Source organism: Atractosteus spatula, chromosome 16 (assembly GCF_055471065.1).
Source record: "Atractosteus spatula isolate fAtrSpa1 chromosome 16, fAtrSpa1.hap1, whole genome shotgun sequence".
NCBI classification, from domain to species: Eukaryota; Metazoa; Chordata; class Actinopteri; order Semionotiformes; family Lepisosteidae; genus Atractosteus; species Atractosteus spatula.
This window is the reverse complement of record NC_142721.1, coordinates 13454942-13475298: the sequence shown is the minus strand read 5'-3', so window position 1 is coordinate 13475298 and position 20357 is coordinate 13454942. Positions and strand designations below refer to the sequence as shown.

General features: G+C 44.3%; 2 protein-coding genes across 2 annotated transcripts in view; one reads left to right on the top strand and one right to left on the bottom strand.

Moving 5' to 3' along the window:
• Positions 1-12309, bottom strand: part of prdm11 (PR domain containing 11) — a 20340-nt gene extending 8031 nt beyond the window's left edge. Inside the window, exons 1-7 of the mRNA XM_088934859.1 lie at positions 11891-12309; positions 9369-9488; positions 8419-8525; positions 7329-7591; positions 7068-7135; positions 5942-6129; positions 237-866 (exon numbers count right to left, since the gene is read on the bottom strand). Of these exons, the coding sequence (XP_088790985.1) occupies positions 237-866; positions 5942-6129; positions 7068-7135; positions 7329-7591; positions 8419-8525; positions 9369-9488; positions 11891-11910 (1396 nt within the window). The 5' untranslated portion in view covers positions 11911-12309. The remainder of the gene's footprint in view (positions 1-236; positions 867-5941; positions 6130-7067; positions 7136-7328; positions 7592-8418; positions 8526-9368; positions 9489-11890) is intronic.
• On the top strand, positions 11898-20357 carry znf408 (zinc finger protein 408). The gene is made up of 6 exons (XM_088934860.1): positions 11898-12228; positions 12312-14652; positions 15608-15831; positions 16435-16502; positions 17162-17421; positions 17755-20357. The coding sequence occupies exons 2-6, from the start codon at positions 14595-14597 to the stop codon at positions 19860-19862; spliced, it is 2718 nt and encodes a 905-aa protein (XP_088790986.1). The 5' UTR covers positions 11898-12228; positions 12312-14594; the 3' UTR covers positions 19863-20357.

The following is a 20357-nucleotide window of genomic DNA, read 5'->3' as shown; positions in this document are numbered from 1 at the left end:
CCCATTTAATCCCTATCACGTGAGGAATTGGGAGGTCAAAGCACAACAGAAAACCAAGCTGAGGATGGGCATAGCCTGTAATGACATGAGACCAATATGCAGCATGCCCAGCCACCAGGTCAAGAGATCTACTGCTGGGGCCTGAGAATGAAGATGCCTAAACTCCTCAGCTAGACGCCTCGGGCTCGGGACCCACCAGGAAAGCTCTCCGTGTGCTTTCCCGACCGTGAACGTACCTTGTAGCTCTTCAAGCTGAGACAGTTCGGGCAGCGATGGCTGACAGGGAGGTTCGGGTGGCTGCCCGGACCTCAGCCTGTCCAGCTCGGCCTCGAGCTCCCTGATCTTCCTCCTGAGCTTCACGCAGTTGGGGCAAAAAGAAGTCGAGGGGCTCGCGTCGGGCGGCCCGTCGCCCGCTGCGCGGGGGCTGCCGTCCGCGTCCTCCACCTTCACGCGGCCCGCGTCCGCCTCAGCTTCGTTTTCGGCCTGCCGGCAGCCTCCCACCCGCTCCGGCGATCTGCTTTCCGTCTTCAGCCTGGCGAGGCCCAGGTAAGAGCAGCCTGGCAACGGCGCCGCCTTGGGCCGCTCGTGGAGATCTCCGCCGCGGCTCCCCCTCGTCTTCCGCAGAGGGAAAGTGCTGTTCACGGGCAGGGGGGTCCCCACGCGCTTGGACTCCTCCAGAGACGCCTCCAGGACGTCCTTGAAGATGAGGTCAATTTTCTTCTTCTTGGTTGGGTGCTGGCCGTCTCCATCCTCGGCCCCCCGTTTCCCGAGGAATCGCCCTCCGCGGAGGGCCGACCTCAGAACCGATCCCTTCGCATCTTCCGGATTTCCCGACGGCTCGTCCGATTTCTCGACCATCGGCCTCCCTGCACAACGGAAAAGCACAGAGTCTCAATAACAGCCCCCTGGCGCGAAAGGGGTACCGTTAAAAGCACGACTGATACCGCGGTAGGTTAAAAACACAGCAAAATCAGAAAGGGGGGGTGGAAAAGAGATCATAAGGAATCGCAAAGCAAGCTGTGGCAACATTCTCCAATTCTGTCAAACGCCTTTCCAAACAAAACTGAATTCAAGTTGTTCACAAACACTTAAATTGACAACTTGGTGGAAGGCAGTCCAAACAAACAGGCTGGCAGAAAAAAGGCGTTGATGCTACACTTCATTTTGTTTTTTTTTAGAATTTTACAGTCTTTCAATTTTATTTGGGGAGGGGAATCTTTTTTTTCCCAACTAATCTTTTGATCCACATTAGTTAAGAACACCAACCGACAATATTATACACCCAGTGAAATTCATACGCTTTGATTTAATTTGGTGTGAAAACTATTTCAGAAATGTTGAAAAGGCAAAACAAATACCAGTCATCCTAAACAACTGCAGTTATATTTAAACAATGCAGTGTTTTATGACAGCTGAAAAATGTTTTTTTGTCTTTCGAAAATTAAGACAATGCATCTTATTTTACCCATTTTTCGAACAAATATTTCCAAATTAAAGCTGACAATGATATAGATATTGTGCTATATAAAATACACTGATATAGAAATATCAATGTATTTTATTCATTATTAAGTAATCTTAACACTAAACACAGTGCTTCCTAAATAAAGGGCTACAAGAAGTGCATATAGTTTAAAAAGCTGAAAATCAGGAAACCTACTTTACTTACCTGAAGGGCCAAATGAAGTGCAGAAAACAAGATCTTAATATTGCCATCAAGTCTGTCTTCTTGTGCTGTTTTGGATGAAGTTTACTTTTGATTTTTTTTCAGCTGTCACTAATAAGCAGCACTGAAAAGCATATACATCCCCAACTTCAAATAATACAACAAGCATGGCTCACATTTAAGGATTGCTTCTATTAAACATCATTCCTCTCCGAGGAGAACTGGAAAAAGAGTCCATCTCTCACATTTCTCTCCAGGTGTTTCCCGGCACAAAAACCGATAATTCACCCAGAAGATTACAAATAAAATTAACGTCAATTAACTCGTAACCCCATGCGCTTGAGTCACTTTAAATAAGCAAAGGTTTGCGTTTTCCTCTCAAGTTCACGCTGCCCACAGAGAGCCACCCCATCCCATTAAAGTCATCCCCCTGGGCTCTCAATTCGAAAGAAATTCATTTGAAAAAACCAAGAACGCCTGCCGCCACCTCACAACATGTCTTGTTGTCCATTACATGCCGGAGATTGAAATTCTTAAAGGAGGATAAACACACCAGCTCTTCCTAAAAATATTAAAAGGTGCCACAGGTGTGACCTTGGAACCTTCAGCACAGAGTCAATCAATCTAACTATACAGTCATTCAGAAAAAATGCTCTGTGATGCATTGAGGGGGTAATCAGGAACGGCAGGAATGTTTTCCCTTTGAATTTCACAGGTGCACATGTATGCATCTGGAAATCTCTCCAGAGCAAAGAAAACAGAGTAACCCATTTAAGGATTCTGATGAGTAAGTGAAGGCTTCTAATATTATTGATAGTTATGGACCAATTATATTGATAGTTATGGACCAATTAAAGGTTTTGTATGCAATGTTTCTTTTACATTCTTTGGGAATTCTTAACCCTTCTCGTCCCTGTCGTTTACACACTCTGTTACTGCTGTGTGATCTTAAAAGAAAGAGAGCTTATCAGTACCGCCTACAGGACCAGACTCCACATAAATCATGAGCTACAGCAAGAGCTGGTAACAGTCCTAAATCAGGAAAGGTAAATACCACGTTTTATGTGCCATGTACGTTTCTGTTCATGTATTTATTTTACGGCCAGGTAAATTAGCTCTTTTTGTGTTGAAGAGAAGCTTTCTTATTATCGCAGTCTAGCACAAGAGCACAAGGATACCATTTTTTCTAACATTCAGAGCACCAATACCCGTGAGGCAAGCAAAAAAAAAGGCTTTTGCAAACACCGGAGGTCAACACACAGAATTACTGGCAAGACCAGTCAAGTGAAGAGAGCAATAATGAAGTGTCGCGCCAGGAGGAAGTGGGTGAATTTCAACGCTGGCACTCACTTTACACCTTCATGGAAGCAAAACGCAACGTTTACCTCAGTCACGTGTAATAAGGAAGACACAGCACATACCGGTTTTTGTTTCTTTATTTGTTACTGACACCACGACATAACAGAAACGTCATTCACAGCGGCTTCCTTTCAATCCACTTTGGTCTCGAATAAACATGTCAGGGTTTCCGTGGCAACTATGGTCACTAGAGTTTCAATTGCTCACTGGAGCCCGGTATACTAAACACCAGTGACGGGCTCAAAACCTAGTTGCCTGATGGCTACTGACTGCACATTTTACAATCTACCCTGTCTGCGTCGAGTGTTAACAACAAGAGCCGAACATCACAGCATTTCAAAAGCAGCACAGTTCTTCTGTCCTGAGTGCACTTCTGTCCTGTGCCACAGTTGTTTTTTTCCCCAAAATCATCTTCAGTCAAAGCGCAGCTGGAATCCACTTTGCTGTGTATCTTCTCTGTGTTTTTTCCTTCTTCTCAGTCCACATACGTCTATAAAAATAAGTAAGAAGGATGGATACATAGTCTTCTCCCAACAAGAAACTGACAACCACCTTGTTCTGTTGTATTAAAACATGTCATGCAAAAACGCTCATATCCATGCACAAAGTTAAACTTTCTTGGCAATTACCTTATCTAATCTTCTCTGTATGGAGTTTTAAATGAGCCAGAATTCTTCCCTTTACTGCTCTGACAGATGTGGTGTTATTAAATAAAATTAAAGGGCACGCTAGAGCAAATCTTGCTTGTGTTCAATCTCCGATTGAACAAATTTAGCCTAGATAATAAATCTCAATGGACCGAGTCCTGGGGGAGCAGGTTAAATCTGTTCTATGTTAACCTACAACGTAACAGTGACATATGTAGGTATATGATGATGAACGATTACTGAGCTACTTGTCCCTGAGCTCCTCAACTGTACAAATGTTTCACCTTTAAGGCACAAAACACTGCCATTACTCTTCCTACCGTTTTTGGAAAAGTCAGGACCAACATTAATTACTGACTTTTTAGGAGAGTTCTTAATTTGGCAAATCCTCACAGAGGTCTACTTGACAAACACTAAAAGCACTGGCTGTTTTACATGAGAGAACACGATAAGAGATGAATTCTTAATCATTTAAGAGGTTAAAATACATGGTGTCTTACCTGAACGATTTAGCCAGATGGGACCAGCACAACTTTTCTTTTTTTGAACCCACACTGGGCTGGGTGTGGGCCACATCACCTCCTGAAGATGGTTTCACAGGCCTGTGGCGATGAGAAACCACTCCAAGAAAAAAAACACGTTTTTGCGCTGAAGAGCACAATTTTTGTGTGTGTGTCTGTGTGGGAGATGCAAACATTCCACATTGCTCTAATGTTGCGTAGGATGCTTCAAGGACTAATGCATTTTTTACTGCTTTGTGATCTGTTAAAAAGCATACAGGAAACAATCAAGGATCAAGAGAAATCGTAGGTCGAGCTACGGTTCCTGTCTTGTTTCTCTGATTCATTAGCAACTTCCCTTATGATTAAGAGCTATTTATCAACACTTTGCTCAACTTAATTGTGAGCTGTTTTCAGACTGGGGAGACACTCAGTTACAACATGGGAGAGAGCCAGAGACTGTTCTGGCACTAAGGCAAAAGAAAACAACACCATGTTTTTTACGACTCCTCACACCAGCATGAAAGAGCCAGCACCTTTCCACCAGTAGCTTCCCTCACCGCACAGGTATTTACACACCCTCAGAAAGTCTAAACATGATAGAAGATAATGCCGAAGAGTCAACAGCGATGGATCCCACTCCGCAGGCAGACCAACCCATCAGCCGCAGAAAGAACCCCTCATTTCTCTTCGCTCCCTTCCTCGGCCTGACACCACAACAGTCCTTTCCATTCCGAGCGGCACGAAGGCTCTGTTTGGCACCAAACCCTGTCGTTTACTGTGACTCCCTGGGGAGTGACCAGCGCTGCTCATGGCTGTTAATCACTGCCAGCCCTGAGCGAAAACACCAGGGGAGGGGACTTCACAAGCCTGACACACTACTTACAGGTGAAGGAACGGTATCAAGGAGTGTGAAATCCTTGTAATTAAGCCGTATACTAAAAAAACAATGGAAGTAATTAATTTCATACGCTGTAATGACATTGAGAACACTTGTGTTCATTTGAGCTTATTTGCCACATGTTATTTGATATCAATCAGTGTTTTCCTGTCCTACACCAATGAAACTCTAATAATACACAGTGGAGAGCACAACACCCTACGATTCAAATTTCCACATTGAAAGATTCCTTCCCTGACAGCAGGTCCCCGATTTAAAATACTAACAGCAAAACTAAAATGAAAACTAGGGAAGTCATCCGGGGAAATTTCCACATCTCATCTCTGATTTAATTAAATTCTTAACCAATAATAGAACAGCAACATGTGGACAAACTTACATTTCACTTGCAATGTTTGATTACTTTTTAAACAAGGCATTATTTCCACTTTGGGTTTGTACTGAAGAGGATTCCAGGGCAATTTTTGCTTCTGCCTCAAGTCAACAGTGTTTTTCTCAGAGGAAAAGCATCTGTGCCAAAGTCACCGCAATAGAAGACTCGCAGTCTGGAGGAGCGCATTGCTCGGGACACTGCCCCCAGCTGGAGTGCCTCAGGGCGCATCCAAACAGTTTCACTGCAGGACGGACACTAGAGGGCTTGAGGCACTGCAACCAAGAGTTTATCCAGCCAAGTTTTTTTTTTTTACTCGTTGTTGACAGCACGCCCAGATTCACGCTCCCTTTCCCACAGGAGAGCATTTAACCTTCCCACTGCACCGAGGTGAAAAGCGCACTTCCAGAGCAGAAACGAACTAGAGGAATTGAAAACAAACCAAGCTGGACTTCTGTGGGAAGTCACCAGCAGGGAGGGGAAACTCCGAATGCTCACCTCCCACCAGGTTGCGGTCGATGCTCTCCTGGGAAATGCTGTGCAGCCTCCTCATGTACTCGGCACTGTACCAGACGCGCAGCCTCTCGCCCGCCGTGATGTCCCGGCAGGCGCGGAAGTAGATCTCCTCGCCGTGCTGGAAGGCCATCAGGTTCTGTTCGTTCTCCTCCCGAGAGATCATCACGTACCTGAGGCCAACAGCACGGGAACACGAGACTCAGAGACGAACACACTGCGTTCTTTCACTTTTAACACCGCGCAGCCTCCCAGAATGCTGCAAAAACTGTCGCAGAGAAATCATAGGATACTGATGAGAATGAGTATTTTCGATGAGGGCGGTAGGGTTCGTTAAAACGCATATCCCCAAATTCCTGCTGGTGAGCCCATCGGAGGAGAGCACATTCACTTGTGTTGGCGTGCAAAAGCATCATATATCAGGATGGAAGTTTTTGTGCATCACAGCAGAACTGAACTTATTGGGCAATGTCTGTGTATGTTCTTCAGCTCTTTCAATAAGCGGTTCTTGACTTCCTAAGATCCTCTTCTTCTGCTCATTATCTACTCATCATTTCTAATTAAATACCAGTTCATGAATTACCCCCACAATGAGCTTTCAATCATTCATGGTATGTCAAAACAGCCACCAACTTTAAAGACATTTCAATTGGAAAGTACAGAAAATATTAGTAAATATTCATTAAATGTATACTGCACATACTGTACACTTCCAGTAAGAGTGAATTATTCTGTGCTAGGATATAATTTGAAAGAACTGTGATGCGAACCTAAGAAATTTGATATTTTTATTACGAAAATGAACATGTTCCAACTTTGATGAATGCGAATAGGTCTGAGGATTCCTTTCCATTTTACATTCATGCTGCTTTCATTAATTGTTCATCAACTACATTAAGTTAACATCACTGGTATCAATTTACAAGTTCAGGAACCCTTCTTAAACCTTTGACACAAAACAGTGTTGGATGCACTAACAAATTATGAGGTTGACTGCAACTACAGTATATTATTATTTTGAGACCCCTGTCAGTAGACCGTTATTCAATTAAGAAGCAGTGCATGTGGTATTCCAACACTGATCTCAAACAAAGAGGTGAAAGAAAAATACCTCATCCAGTTTGCTTTAGTTTCATCAGTGCCGTCAATTGACTTGTATCGGTTGTTTCTGTCAACAATCTGAAAAAGAAAATGAAGCCAAAAATCACCTTTATCTGAAGCAAAACAAAATGCACACCTGATATATCGAGGCATAATTGCAGCTCTCGGTTGACCTGGTAAGAGCCACTGTGCACACCTCTTTGGTTAAACTGACTAGAGCTCTTCGCAGAATGATTAACGGACATTTAAAAAAAATCCTGCTTTTATTTACCATCCACGAGAAGAATCCAGACGACTTATCTTGCGCAACCACCTCTCCCTCATATGGGCCAAACAGGACGCCTTTCCTGAAGACCTTGTCCACGCAGCACACATCTGTCTCGCCACCTGGCTCCTGAATCACCTCGATTCCCGGGGGGGCGGTCAGGCTTGCACGGCGGGGCACCCCCACAGCTACAGGCGTGTCCGGCAGAAACACGGGAGGGCCGTGTGCCGGGCATTCCTCCACAAAATACTCCTTACACTCTTCACAGACTGCAGGAGAAAAAGCACAAAACACGCACGCCCTTGCAGTTCGAACTTCAAACGCGACACAAGCGCCAATGCAGTCAAAAATAAGAACATTACTTAGAGGGGAAACTGCAACGCTATTCTTATATTGTGCGGCAAGAAAGAATTAACATTGAGGAGTGCATTTCAAACCACGATAAAAGCACAATGTGCACAGTACTTTGTAAAATCTCAATTTACATCACAAAATAGATGATATTTCCTGCTATGGGAAGCACCATGTTCTGCAATTCAGAATGAGGCAACAAAATTTTCAGTAAGGTGAAGCGGTCCTATTACACTGTAAACAACCAGGCTTGTGAATACATCTCTTTTAATCCAATAGAAATAGTGCTCTCGACTTCCAGACGGTTTTTCCGACAAATACGACTCGTTAATTCTGCATACAGATCACGTTGGAACATTTCTCCAGTGAAATGTCTCCTGCACAACCTGTACATCTCATTGCAATAGTTATTACAGGGACTAGTGAGCAGGAAGGGCCACATCGCGTTGCAATTCTTGCAAACTCTCGCTCTCGCCCGTGGAGAGACCAGGGGTTTGCGACAACATGGCGACTTACAGTACTTTCACCAAGTTCACAATTTTGTGCTTTATTCGAAATCTGTACAATTTTCCTATACCGTCAATGTATGTATTTTGTTCCCAAGATTTAATAACCGGACTGAGAAATTCATACTGCGGCTCCCCTTTAATATGACCAGAACAGGAAGTAAAACTGGTAACATGGGATCTGGAGAACTGGAGAAGGGGAAACGGCCGAAGCTCCTCGGAGAAGACTGAACACTTACACCAGAAGTCCACTTGTGGGTAGCCTGCAGCCACGCAGTGCTCGTGCTTCACCTTCAGCTTCTTTTTGGGTTCATCGCTCAGGTGGTGTTCCTCCTCTTTGATTCTGCTGGAATCAGACAGGAGAGGGTTAAGAGTAAAACTGTTTTATGCCTGCAGCTGACGATGGTATTATCAGGGTATTGTGAAAGAAGCAGATGGACAGCAGGACACAACACCCACCACACCACACCACTGGTACGGGTGAGTACCACACACCCCACACTTCTTTTTGATTTTTAAACATTACAAACTCCATCCATCTTCTAAGTGCTTTATCCAATACAAGGCCACAGGAGAGCCAGAGCCTAACCCGGCAAGCAAGAGACACACGGCAGGATACATCCTGGATGGGACGCCAGTCCACAGCAGGACACACACTGACACAAACACACACACACATACACATACCAGGGCCAAATTTCCCAGAAACCACCTAACCGACCAGTAAGTTTATGGAGTGTGGCAGGAAACCAGAGCACCTGGAGAAAACACACAGGAACACAGGGGGAACATGCAAACTCCACACGGAAAGCACCCCAGGTCCAGAATTAAACCCAGAGCTCCAGTGCTCTGAGCTGGCAATGCTAACTAACTACTGCGTCACCATTACAAACTCAAGATTAGAAAAAAGAAAAAAAACTATGTAAAAAAAGGCAGAAATTGGAGAAAGCACTACCTTTGACAGGTGGAACGTTTGACACAAAGGGTCGTAGGAGCATGGAACTAGCTATCCAAGTCATGTTGTTGAAGCTGGTACTGTTTTTCAAGAAACAGCAGGATGAGATCCGCAGATCACTTAGCTACTAACAACCAATCGAGTTAGAAAGGCTGTATGGTTGCATCTGGTTAATAACCATTTCTATGTTCTTATGACAGTGCCCCTGTCCCCCGTCCCCCCCAGAGAGACTACCTCTTGCTGCAGTTGGGCTCCTCGTCAGAAGACTCCTTTTTCGAGGTGCTGGATTCGGCCATTGCTGGGGGCCTGAGGCGGGGTGACCTGCGATTCCCAGAGAAGCCTCTCACGCCAGCGCTGCAGGAAGGCAAGGGCAGGGAAGAGGGGCTGGTGAGAGCCAAGGCGCTGCTCGGGCAAATGCAATCAGATCTTCGAGACACAATGAAGCACAGCAGTAACACCAGAACAAAAATAACCATTCATTACGTCTACTAGGTGACTCGATGGAAAAATAGCAAAAGTGTCAAAGGAGAAGGTTGAAATGATTACATGCTTTGGAAATAAGTGTCCTTATTTCTAAGATAAAGTCCTCAGCTACTCTGTTGCATTTTCAGCGCTGATTGTGTATTTGGATTTTAATGCAACTACATACAAAGTCTGGAGTGCTTGTACTTGATATTTGCTGATGCCAAACCGCAAAAATCTGCATTTTATGTTAAATGCATAGGGAAGCCTAGACCATATTCCAAAGGCCTTGTACATAACCTTCCACAACCAATTTCCCATTCATACTCTTCGCATTTAAGTACAGTGGGAAATTCTGTACGTAAGCAATTGCCATCATACAACGGAGTGATCAAAACAAGTAACAGGCTGAATTGCGCAATACACATATTATATGGACAAGTGGGGAGCTGCGTCAGCATGTGCTGGCTGCTAAGGAACACGTTAAGGTTAATTCCACACTGGAAAAGGCCCTACAGCCAAAATGTTGCATTCCTCTGTTCTGTTTTTCAGCGTGCAGTTAACTTTTCCTTGTCCGCATAAATATCGCTTTATTTCTTGTTGTATATACTTGTTAGTTCTCGTTAATTAGACTATATTATATATAACGGTATTGACATACTGTAACTATACCTACCCTGGATTAAAGGTAAGGTTAATGGAACAAAAAGTAACAAGTACATTGCTACTTTGGGGAAAATGCATTTAATATTTAGATCTGCCCTTGAATTGTTAAATTAATAGTTTTCAACAACAAAGAGTCGTCTGCGTTGAAGTTTAAGACTTTATTCACAGTTCACATCTGACGTCGGAGTTCGGAAGGACACGTTTATTAAATCACCAGCAGTACAACACTGAACAAAAGATTGTACAACACTAGAAGAGACGGACTAATGGAGCACACATTTAACATCCCGCGAGTCTTCGATTAACCAAAAAAAAAAACAGGAAATCTGAATAAGCTGCGTAGGAAGAATCGCAACAATGGTTTTACTGGCACGTACTTCGAAAGCATCAACACTACTTTGAGACAACGGACCATTTTATCTAATATTTTATATAGGAGGTAAACCAATTTTCCACGTCTTTGTAGCAGAAAAGCATTGCGAGTGGAAATTCGTAGGACTTGGAAGAGTTTTATTTAAAGCAAAATAATGATCCCCTTAAAAGTTCTTGTAACACACTGAGCTGCTGCTCTATTGTTCTTCCCATCATATGGAATGAATTATAAGAAATGCACTAGTCTGGGGTCAAAAGCTGGTTTTCACAGTCACGCTGGAATAACTCACCATAACGGTATGCATACTTTACTGCTGGACCTGGGTTCTGGCTTCTCATACAAGCGCCTGCCCGACACATCAGTGAAATGTTCACCAGCAGGAAAATGTCAATTAATAAATAAGTTGTGATTTGAAATTTCCTGTATGTTCGTGTAAGGAGGACTTCATGGCTAGATATTTATCAGATCGCATTTCCGAGCTATTCTTCGAGTTGCTCTGCGTTAAAAGCAATGAAGTAGGTCCCAGCACTCTACGTATTAAACATTAGGCATGAGCAGTGCGGTGGGTGGTCTTTAAATGTAGTCATTTCAACACAATGTACAATATTTTAACAAAAACCCCAAAACATTTAACCGACAAAGACATTTTAGCTTTGACACACTTTAATATGAATGTTCAACATCGCAGAAAATGCAATAAACCCGACGTGATAGCAAAGGACGAATAACATAAAATAGGAGATAACCTATTTTTTTTTGGGGGGGGGGGGGGGGGTCACAAAACCAATACTTGTACTCGCGCAGTGACACCAAACCTAGAAGACGCCCCCCCACAAAAAAAAACCACAACGTAACTCCGCCTTCCAGCAAAATCAAACTCCTACATGCAGCAAAAGCAAACTCGTGCATAAACTAAGAAAGCCCTGGCGTAGTAAGGAAGAAAGACATCGATTGCATGTCAAAAAGAAAAAAAAATGCTTCGCTTTCATGCTTTTTTTTTGGGGGGGGGGGGGGATACTGGCAACACGGGGACACCGCTTCTACACACCTCCACCTTTCCAAACCACAGCTCGGAATCCGAACTCCGCCTGGCGACGTCACCGCCCCCCCGTGGCAAAATGTCTAGCGGGGCCACTCCGGCGCGCTGATTGGCTACGGGTGACGTCGCTCAAAAAAACAGGGCTACAGTGTAACAAAAAAAAAACTGCAACAAAAACAGGAGAGATCTTGTCCCTTTAAATAAAACTCCACATACCTGCAAAGTTTGTGTGACATTATCGCAAAGACAAGCGCCCCTAAGAACCCACTGAGCCCTTGTTGTTGAAGGTCTATTCACGGGCTGCTACACGTATCACCACCAGATATGTCCCCGATTCCAGTCTGCAGGCTGTTGGCAATTTGCCTAGCTCTTTCAGAAGCCATTTTCATTGGCCACATTGGCTACTAAAGACTGACTCACCTTCTACAGAATTCGCAACCTTTTTTCAGCTTTTGCTCCCTACTCTCAGGTCCGTGAACTGGACAGTCCCTGCCGCGCAGAGCTCGCCTCGGATGACGCGCCGGCACAGTTGTGATTTAGTAGTCCCAGGCGAGGTAAAGTTTTTTTTTTATATTCGAAATAATTTTCAGCGAGTCAGCTGCTTCTCTTAGCTTTGACCACCATCTTTTTATTACAGGAAATGACATGGAAAACGGAAGAAAGCAACTTGAGTCCAGAGAGGGACCCCCGAAATCGAAGACGAAGACAAAATTGTGCATATTTTGAAAAGTTTGGCTACAAAACAGTCGCAGCTACCTGTGCTACGCACGCTTGTCGCCGATCTGCAGCCCAGGAGTTAAGAGGAAGCACCTTATACAATTTAGCCTCCTAGCTTGTAGCCACAGAGCAATCAGGAAAGATATATATGGTTCATGACGGTTTTTATTATCTTGAAGTTTATTCTTGGTTTCGAGTGAAAAGTTTTGGTGTAGGCACGTTGACTTGCAGTTCAATTATTGATTGCAGCTACGGTCCAATATGATGTATAATGTTTTGCCTCGCTCACGATGAAATGTAGTAATTGACTTATAATACTGGTCGTCATCTGCCCATATTAATACAATCTTTGTGCTTATTTTTGATTATTCTAGTGAGTGTAAGTTCCCTTAAAAAGTTATCGAAACTATTAAACGTTAATTTTAATTCCCGAATTACATGTGCTTAATTATCCTAAACCCACGTTCTTCTCCAAGTTCTTAAAAATAAAATAATACATCGTTATACTTAAAGGTGTTTTTGAAATAGTGTTATTATTTTTGTAGTCTTATCAACTCACTTCTCACGATATGCGATTTTAAAATCAAGTTCGTTTACCGGACTCTTGACTCTTAAATGGAAGGACATCTTAGTTACAGGAGTGTGTTAGTCTAAAGTTGTGCCTTTTAATATGTTGGATATATCGATGTATAATGATTAGTCTAAAGTTTTGTGTACTTGAAGTTCCAATTAAGAGGGATAACTTGAAAATGGTTAATTTGGGGGAAAAAAATGAAAATTTTTAAAGGTATCTGGATTTTTCGAGTGCAGAGTTTTACGTCTACGAATTAGAAGGATTTTCATCCGTTACGTAAAATTAAACGAACAAATTGTAATTTAGTCACATGGGTGAACAAATGCTTTCGCAAAATCCTATAGACCATAATGCTATAAAACCAGTAGGAAAATACGATCTTTTCAATTTAATTAAATGCAGGACTTTCATCCAACAAGAATATAGTAAAATTGTATAGTTCGTTCTTTGACCACATACAGTATGTTCGGTACATAGGCGATTATTTACAGACTGAATTGTAAATCAAGAACCTTACTCGTATATTCTATGAAAAAAAAATCCCTGTGGTCTTTAATTGGAAAAAAAATTAAGCTAGTGCTAGATATTGATAAATGTTTTCTACTCCAGCAGACTGAAATAATTAAACCCCGCTTTTATGGGTCTCTTGCTCAGGAAAAGTATCAATTTTAAGCTTACATTTAATCCCAGACTATTTTCTATTAAAGGCATATTATTAGATGTTAATGTAAAACAAATATGTTAATTCTACGCCTTTGTAATTGTAAATTATTCATTTAAAAAAAATGTATGCTTGCCATAATGTTACAAACCGTATTTCTATGTAGTGGGTGTATCATGTTTCGTTTAATCACAAATGCTTCTTGATATTTTATTCTTTATTACATGCTGTTCTCCTGGATTTTGTGGCAGACGTCGCAGGCAAAAACATTCTTAAAAGACAGTGCTCGAAAAACCTGGGATGGAAAGGGTCCGCAGTTATTTGGGTCATGTTAAAAGTTTTTTTTTTTGCCATTTGCAGAATTTTACACGCGAGTGTCTGCGAAACGTCGTCCGAGGAGAAACTAAATGAATTCATTCGGTTCCTAGACATTTATATTGTGCTCGATATTGTGCAATGTAGATTTATCGATAACAGTATGATGCGAGATAATTGCCGTATTTCAAAATCGAGCCTTGAACACACGTCTTTCGTCAGTAAACAAATTCACATTGACGGCTGTGAATGTGGAGGGAGAATGTTTCCAGTCGGATGTTTGAGCTTGTGGCTACAGTTTCCGGATGGTCTCCATCTTGGCTGGAGAGCGATGATTTTCCCGGAGTTTGGGATGAAAGACAGAGAAGACTTTAGAATCGAAACAGTAATGGCCAAGACTTGACAGAAATCTAACCCTGGGTTACTTAAATAATTCACATTATTGTTACTACAGTCTGGTATGCGTTAAAATATAAAAATAGCCTTCAGTCTTCAGTTGATTGTTTTGTCCAGGGCCTCACTGTTGATACTGTTTATTTGTTACCTAAGACTGTTTGAAATTATTCATATACAATATTTAAATTTAGCTAAAGAGGAGCCTAAGGTTTTCTCATAAGGCTCAGCGCAAGACAAGTTCAAATACAGGAAGTGTAATGTCACGAAAAACAGAGACGAGCTGGAGTATTTTTACGAAGAATCAGAAAACGTCGTGTGAGTACAGTTTTGTTTAAGCAATCATTCAGTAAACACCAGTATTGATATGATAGGTTGTGCAAAGACGTAGTTTCATGGTCGATATAATTAGTTTAAAATGTGTTTGCCCGTAGTTGTATACTGACACCCCGAATACTAGAACTATTGCACCCTATGCTGAAAACATCCAGTGCTGTTTTCTGCCAACTGTTAAGTTGCAACTTACTAACGCCTTCGTGCAGTGTTCAGTTTCTGTGATCCTAAACCACGTCACGATACGGCGCATGCGCAGAGCGTGAGCGTGGGGTCCTGTACTTCTGCAATTCGTGTACATTTTAATCACATTAACACGAATAAAGGAAAGTATGTATGCACAGAGTAAGCTCCTAATAATGTATGTGAAAAACATGCCTAATTACAAAAAATCATAAATGATGTGTCTGTTCAGACTGTGACTAAACTATCATAGTCGGTCAGTTTTTGTTTCCTGCTCTCTAATATAAATATAAAAAGATTCTTTAACAGTAAAAATCATTTACTGTACAAATGGTTGATCTTTATCTCTTCAGCACCATTTCCTCTTGGTCTGACCCAGTCTCGTCTCGTTAGCCTGTCTTTTGTCTTCCCAGCTCCCCTTAGCACAGTATTCCTGTTCTCTTCTGTGTTCTTTCACTTTTCTTGTTAGTTTTCAGTGTGGAATTATACTCTGCTTGTTCTCTAAACCTGTGTGCATTTAGCTGACCAGCAGTGACTGGAGCTGACAGTTCAATCGAAAGATGTCAAGAGCACAGCCCATCTATAGTGTCAAGGCCCCCTTAAGGCGAAACGTGCTGTGGCTGGCTGGTCGCATCTCCTCTGTGATTTTCAGCTTTTCTTCTGTTTCATTCTGGGCCTCCTCTGCAGTATTCCTCTGTCCTTGTTGTTGTGTTTGATTTGTACAATTGAATCGCTTGTGTGACCCGTCTGCACGTAGCCTGTGATGACTGCAGAGAAGGCTCTGGGAGGTCCAGTCCGGACCCAGAGTCCCCCTGCCCCGCCCTCCTGCGCACCCTGCCTCCGGGGCTGGCGCTGGGACCCTCACTGGCACGGGGCAGCTGCATTGGCGTCTGGTGTGTGGGCAAGGCCGTGCACAAAGGCGCTTTCTTTGGGCCGTTGGAGAACTGCGCCAATACCACCGATGTGGATGAGACTGAAGAGGTAGGCTGGGTACAAGTTCATCCATCCATCTGTTTTCTAACCGATTCATTCAGCTCAGGGTCATGGGAAAGCTGGAACCTGTGCTGGCAAGCAACAGGCGCAAGGCAGGATGCACCCTGGATAGGATATCGGCCCATTGCAGGGACACACAAACACACTCACTGCAGGGGCAGTTTCTACAGAAGGCAATTAACCCATCAAAATATCTTTGGACCCCGGGAGGAAACCAAACATGGGGAGAACATGCAAACTCCACACAGACAGCACCCCAGGGCCAGAATTGAACCCAGGGCCCCAGCATGGCACGGCAGCAATGCTGACCACAGCACCACCGTGCCACTTGAGGGCATATAAACAGCAGTTTGGTAAATCAATAAAATCTTTATAGTGTGTAAGGTTAATTCCAGCTGTAGTGTGTTTCAGTTCATGATGTTATTACTAGTAAAAAAAAACCCTGAGAGCTTGAGGACTAGAAACCTAAGTGTAATGGGTTCAGTGTCCAGCAGGTGGCTGTACTGCACATTTGGTATCTTCATTATCTACTTCAAATAAAGCTGTGAAGATGTCAAAATTTATGTCTGCCTAATTGTTTTTTTTTAACAGGGAAGGGGACAGAATTCTGAGCAAACTATAGACCCTCTTCCTCTCGAGGAGGCAGGTAACTGGATAAGGTAATTTGAATAAGAAAATTCCTCTAGCTTGGAGGTTCCCAATTTCTCGTCCTGGGGACCCACACACCTGCTTGTTTTGCACTGCAGCTGAGCTCTTTCATTGAACCAGGAAGTTGCTTGGTTGGAATCTTTGCAAGGTTTTCTTTTTTACCCAGGAACCGGCGATCGGAAGTAACTTAAGAAGCACGCTACTTCAAAGGCAAGCCCCTACCTTTGGGGATCGGAAAAGGACCTGAAAACAAAGATGTCATATTAAACCAATGATTATGTCTATAATTAAGGGTTCGAGTATTTAACTCAGTGCTCTAACTAGTTTAAGGTGTGTGGAGGTGTGTGGGTCCCCAGGGCCAAGGCTGGGAACGCAGCTGTAGTAAACAACGAGTTTAGCTAAAGGAAGACACAAGAATCAAGTCAGCTGGGGAAAATACAATTCTCATCCTTAAGGCCTATAAGATCTGAGTATAGAGGAGCACAAAGAATCCAGTTGCTAAGACTCATTGCTAAGCATCTCCAGGGCCTGGAGAAGGACTCCTTGCTGTCATTCAGCCCTGTGTTGTGTCTTATGTTATTGATCATGGGAATCCTCATTCTTGGGTCCTGTTGTATCGAGGGATCCATCTGCATGCCCACACAGTTCCCCCCCTTTCTCCCACACCCAGGTTTGCCTGCAGGGCCGGAAGCGAGGGGGAGTGGAACGCGTGCGTGCTTCGATTGCGCGGGAGGCCGTACGTCAAGGCGCTCAAGGACATCGAGCCGGGAGTGGAGCTGCTCCTCAGGCCGGGAGAGGTGTCGGCCGAGGAAGGCCAAGGAACGCACGGTCAGGAGGCACGGAGCGAAGATAGGACCGTCAAGACCGAGGAGCGCCACACCCAGGGGGAAGCTCTCGACTCCGAGACTGAGGAGGCTCCGCAGCTACCAGGTAACAATGCTGGGAGAAGGTCCCCTGAGATCAACAACTCTAGTCACAATATCTGAGGACAAAAGAAAGGTTATGAACGAGAGGAGGCCATTTGGATCATCTGGCCAGTTTGGTGGTTGGATCCCTGTGGATCCAATGTTCTCATCCAGATGTTCCTTGAAAAAAGTTGGGGTGTCAGCTGAAACAGTGAATGTAATGTGGAATAGACTGACTGAACTGTGTTCAAAGGAATTCTAATCTTTTGAAACTAACCGGGTGCCCCCCTTTAGTTTTAATTAAATTTGTTTCCATTTTATATGAGGTGATTGTGTGTTTGGTTAAATCTTTTTACAGATCCGAAAGAAAGCCATGAACAGGCTGTACCCAAACCTCAAGGAGCTCGTGCAGGTCCATCCGAGGCACTTGGAGCCCCTGAAATTACCGTACAGGAAGTTCCCAAAGAGTCCGAGGCAGCAGTAGAAGAGCACAGACCGCAGCAACATCACCGTAAAAGACGACTGTCTCAAATCTGTAAGAAGGATTCAAGAAATCATTTACCCCGTGACTCTGAAGAGACAGATTCTGCACAAATAGACGAGGACGGCTCTCCTGAGGCGCTAAAAAACCTGGGTGCGTCCTCAGACAGGCCTTCCAAAGCAGCACTGGGGGACGATGGGGATTCTGGGACAGAAACGCCGCAGGTGGAGGGTGCACACAAGGAACTGGAGGAGGGCGGAAGAATCGGGGAGGAAGCAACAGGTGGTTTCCGGTCCAGCTTGCGTCTGGCTGCCAAACCCCGAAAAGTGCACACGCTGGTCAGCAGAATTCAGAAGCGTCTGCAGGAGCGCAAGATGAGAGTTCTGGAGCGGCAGGTGAGAGAGAAGAATGCAGCGGAGCAGAGTAAGGAGGACGCTGCAGGGAAAGATGCGGAGAATGAGCAAGGAGGACGGGGGGAGGCCGGCGTGGAAGAGGGGAAAAACAGCGAAGCAGCTCGGGAATTGGGTGCCAACATCCTGGATAGCGTAGGAAGTCCCTCGGAAGAACGGGAATCTTCTGCAAGCGCTGAGAGCCCAGACGTCTCCCAGGCCAGCGACGCCAGGAAACGAAAATACAAATGCGATGAGTGCGAGAAATGCTTTTTCCAGCTCTGCCACTTGAAGAAGCACAAGTTCACCCACCGGGACTACAAGCCCTATCTGTGCAACGAGTGTGGCAAGAGCTACAGCTCTCAGGAGAGCTTCCGTGCCCATGTCCTGCAGCACAAGGGGGAGAGGCCTTTCAAGTGCCAGCACTGCGACAAGACCTACGGGCTGAAGCGGGACCTGAAGGAGCACGAGGTGCTGCACACGGGGGAGCGCCCGTTCTCTTGCGACATCTGCAGCAAGTCCTTTGCCCGGCGCCCTTCCTTGCGCATCCACAAGGAGATCCACCGCATGAAGGCGCTCAACGTCAAGGTGTCCAAGGCCTGCAAGTGCACCGTCTGTGACAAGGAGCTGGCCAACTCTGGCTCCCTGAAGAACCACATGAGGTTACACACCGGCGAGAGGCCCTACCCTTGTTCTCACTGTGGGAAAACCTTCAGGCAGAGAGGAAACCTCTTGGGGCACCTCCGTATCCACACTGGGGAGAAACCATATAAGTGCGAGTACTGTGAGCAGCGCTTTTCACAGATACCTGAGCTCAGGAGGCACCTGATATCCCATACCGGGGAGGTCTACCTCTGCCCTGTTTGTGGAAAGGCCCTCCGCGACCCCCACACCCTCCGAGCCCACGAGCGCCTTCACTCTGGAGACCGCCCCTACAAGTGCGACCAGTGTGGGAAGGCCTACACCTTGGCCACCAAGCTGCGCCGGCACCAGAAGAGCCACTTGGAAGAAAAGCCCTACAAGTGCCAGACGTGTGGGGCGGGCTACACCCTAATGCAAAGCCTGGTCCGCCACCAGCTGTCCCACAAAAGGAAAGAGGAGAAAATTGCCGGGGAGCTGGCAGAGGCATTGGCAGCCCTGGAATCGGATCACTCTGCCCCTTCGAAGGGCAGGCCTAAGAAGGTAACCAGGAAAACCAGCAGGAGACCTCGTGCAGATAAGAAAGCAAGCGTGCAGCCCCAAGAAGAGCAAGTGGTGTATGTCCATGCTATCGATGCTGTGACAATGATGCCCGTTGCAGATGAAGGACAGGTACTGATAAGCACTTCAAATCCGTTTGAGAACAGTTTGGCATTCGGAGCCGAGCACGTTCTCCAAGGAGTAGGCCCCTCGACCGAAACTGGCCAGACTGTGCAAGGTCAGGCCAGAGGCCACATCCAGCTGAATGATGATATCATAGAAATCATCATCTCCGACTCGCACAACAAGTGCATCATCGTTGAAGAGGATAAATCTCACAGCAATGTTGTGATTCTACAGGAGGATGAAGGGCTAAATTCAGTGGCTGAGACTGTAGAAATTGAGACAGGATCGTGAGGTGTTAATAAAATGTTAATTGCTGAATTTGTTATTAAAACTAACAAGATATTTTTTGGATGGTTCTTGTGTGCTAATTCTCTACACACACCAGCTATTTTATTTTGGTCTTTAATGTTTAAGAATCAATCAATTAGTAATGAAAAATGAGCATATTTTAGAATTCTTTGGCTAAATTATTAAAAAATATTTTTGTAATCTCTTGCCTTACTCCCTTCGTTATACTTTAATCTGACTACTCTTTCAATGATACAACCTGATTTGCAATGATAGCTAACAAAAGATAATTAGTTTACTGAGCAAAAAACAAATTTTACTGATCTGTTGTTTCTGGTGAGATGACCATATCAGTAGTGGTCGGATTTTTGCAAATATTGACTCACCTGCAAAGTGAACCTTGTCTCATGTTATTATCTGCGTACTCAGTGTTCCTTTGATGTATTGCACTGAAAATTAAATCTCAGTCATTCTTGTTAAATATTTTTCTATTCAAAC

Coding starts and splice junctions, on each gene's coding strand:
- znf408 (XM_088934860.1), top strand. CDS start 14,595: ATGTCACGAAAAACAGAGACGAGCTGGAGTATTTTTACGAAGAATCAG. Junction 14,653..15,607: donor GAAGAATCAGAAAACGTCGT/GTGAGTACAGTT, acceptor GTCTGCACGTAG/CCTGTGATGACTGCAGAGAA. Junction 16,503..17,161: donor GAGGCAGGTAACTGGATAAG/GTAATTTGAATA, acceptor TCCCACACCCAG/GTTTGCCTGCAGGGCCGGAA.